At 33.9% G+C, this 2,582-nt stretch overlaps 1 protein-coding gene across 1 annotated transcript; it reads right to left on the bottom strand.

Annotated features, from left to right (window-relative positions):
* Window positions 1-1,637: 1,637 nt before the first annotated feature.
* Window positions 1,638-2,276, bottom strand: LOC135226639 (octapeptide-repeat protein T2-like). The gene has a single exon (XM_064266352.1). The coding sequence runs from the start codon at window positions 2,274-2,276 to the stop codon at window positions 1,638-1,640; it is 639 nt and encodes a 212-aa protein (XP_064122422.1).
* Between the last annotated feature and the right edge of the window lie 306 nt (window positions 2,277-2,582).

Raw genomic sequence — 2,582 nt, 5'->3', positions numbered from 1 at the left:
ATGAATTGTCGGCCACGAACCTCATAGATATAGGAGGGAATACACAATTCAGGCCAAAGCCTCAGCTACGTAACGCTGTTGCCTACTTTTGGTATCATTAATAGCTTTTATTTATTTATTATTATTTTTTTTACTGCTTCAGCTTAGTGTGTTTGTGTCAGTCCATCTACAAGAGTTCTTGAGATGTTGACTGCAGAAATCTATGTCAATTTATGTAAAATACTAAGTTATGAGCGAACGAAAAGCTGATGTTCTGCGATGGATTCGGAGCAGCGCTATTTTGTGGATTTTCGGCTTATTCCCTTTCTTCTTTCACGAGTATGTAGTAGGAAGACAAGAATTCGTTAAACCTACTATATGAAATAAATTAATATATTAAAAGACTTTTTTAAGTGCCTAGGGGTTTCTGCTATTATCAAAAGGTCACAGCCGACAGCAAAAGTTCACAACATAAACGTGTATATAGTTGAGTTGAGTGGAATATAGAATTTAGGCCATAGGCCAAGCACAGGGACCTTTGAGGTCATTCAGCGCTGGAATGGATATTGACAGTAAAAGATCTGAAAGGTGTAACAGGAGGAAAGCCTTACAGTTGCACTATGAATCAAGTGTTAGGAGAGGGTGGAAAGTATGATGAAGAAATATATATATATAATATATATATATATATATAAATATATATATAATATATATATATATAATATATACATAATATATATATATACTATAATAAAATATACATATAAATATATATAATAATATATAATAATATATAATATATATATATATATATCATATATATATATATCAATATATATATAAATATATATTATATATATATATATATTATATATATATATAATATATATATATGATATAATATATAATAATATATATAAGGTATAAAAGGCCCATTAAAACCCTCTGGTTTAAAACTAAGGACTCTATTTCGGTGGACTCACTTTCACCCTTATCAAGCAGTGAATCACTGCTTGATAAGTGTGGGAGTGAGTCCACCGAAATAGAGTCTTTAGTTTTAAACCAGTGTTTTTAATGGGCCTTTTATACTTGAGACGTATCCTGTTTTAACAGGAGAATTTATATATATATATATATATATATATATATATATATATATATATATATATATATATATATATATATATATATATATATATATATATATATATATATATACTATATATATATATTGTAGAACAAAAGACACGGTAAAAGACAACGCTGAACGCAATCATTCTTAACTGAATAAATTACATTTGGTAGTTCAAAGAAGCCCCTTACATATTAATAATCGGGACAAGATTTTTGATATAAGGTGAGCAAACTAGCAGAGGCGAGTCCATTCATCTCTCCTACAACTTCTGTTATTTCCTGCTCGACTTGACTGCGTCTTGTCTTAAGTGCCTTTCTCTCCCTTTGCCCCAATTAGTCAGTCGCTCTTAATTCCTCTCTCACTTTAACGTTTCCTAAAAGCAGCCTCCTTTTATACCCTCCTGTGCCATTTTTTGATGGAGGCGGAGACCTTCTTCAGGTTTAGTGGCTATAAACTTTCCAGGATAAAATTAGATCAAATTTTCTCAGTCACATCTGACCCCGACTAAGAGAGGACATTTCCCTCAGCCTTGGTTCAAAATCTCTATCTTCACGTTCGAGGCTGACATTACTTTTCTCCTCTTCTCTGATTCGTCCGACATTACTTTTCTCCTCTTCTCTGATTCGTTGGATATTACTTTTCTCCTCTTCTCAGATTCGTCGGACATTACTTTTCTCTGCTTCTCTGATTCGTCTGACATTACTTTTCTCCTCTTCTCTGATTTGTCGGACATTACTTTTCTCCTCACCTCTGATCCGTCCGGCATTACTTTTCTCTGCTTCTCTGATCTGTCTGACATTACTTTTCTCTGCTTCTCTGATTCTCTGACATTACTTTTCTCTGCTTCTCTGATCCATCTGACATTACATTTCTCCTCTCCTCTGATTCGTCTGACATTACTATTCTCCTCTCCTCTGTTTCGTCTGACATTACTTTTCTCCTCTCCTCTGATTTGCCTGACATTACTTTTCTCCTCTCCTCTGATCTGTCTGACATTACTTTTCTCCTCTCCTCTGATTCGTCTGACATTACTTTTCTCCTTTCCTCTGATTCGTCTGACATTACTTTTCTCCTTTCCTCTGATTCGTCCAACATTTACTTTTCTCCTCTCCTCTGATCCATTTGACATTACTTTTCTCCTCTTCTCTGAATCATCTGACATTGCTTTTCTCCTCTTCTATGATCCGAATGACATTACCTTTCTCCTCTTCTGATTCATAAGACATTACTTTTCTCTGCTTCTTTGATTCGCATGACATTTCTATTCTCCGCTTTGCTGATTCGTATGACATTACTATTTTTCGCTTCTCTCATTTGTAAGACATTACTTTTCACCGTTTCTCTGATTCGTACGATATTACTTTTCTCATCTTCTCTGATTCATATGACATTACTTTTCACGGAATCCCTGATTCGCCTGACATTACTTTTCTCTGCTTCTCTGATTCGTCTGACATTACTTTTCTCC

This window comes from Macrobrachium nipponense, chromosome 15 (genome assembly GCF_015104395.2).
Source record: "Macrobrachium nipponense isolate FS-2020 chromosome 15, ASM1510439v2, whole genome shotgun sequence".
In the NCBI taxonomy this organism is placed as follows: domain Eukaryota; kingdom Metazoa; phylum Arthropoda; class Malacostraca; order Decapoda; family Palaemonidae; genus Macrobrachium; species Macrobrachium nipponense.
Note: the sequence above shows the minus strand (reverse complement) of the source record. Positions and strands in the feature narration are given on the sequence as shown.

Excerpts from the sequence above, each read along its gene's own strand:
- LOC135226639 (XM_064266352.1), bottom strand. The coding sequence starts at position 2,276 with ATGTCAGATGATTCAGAGAAGAGGAGAAAAGTAATGTCAAATGGATCA.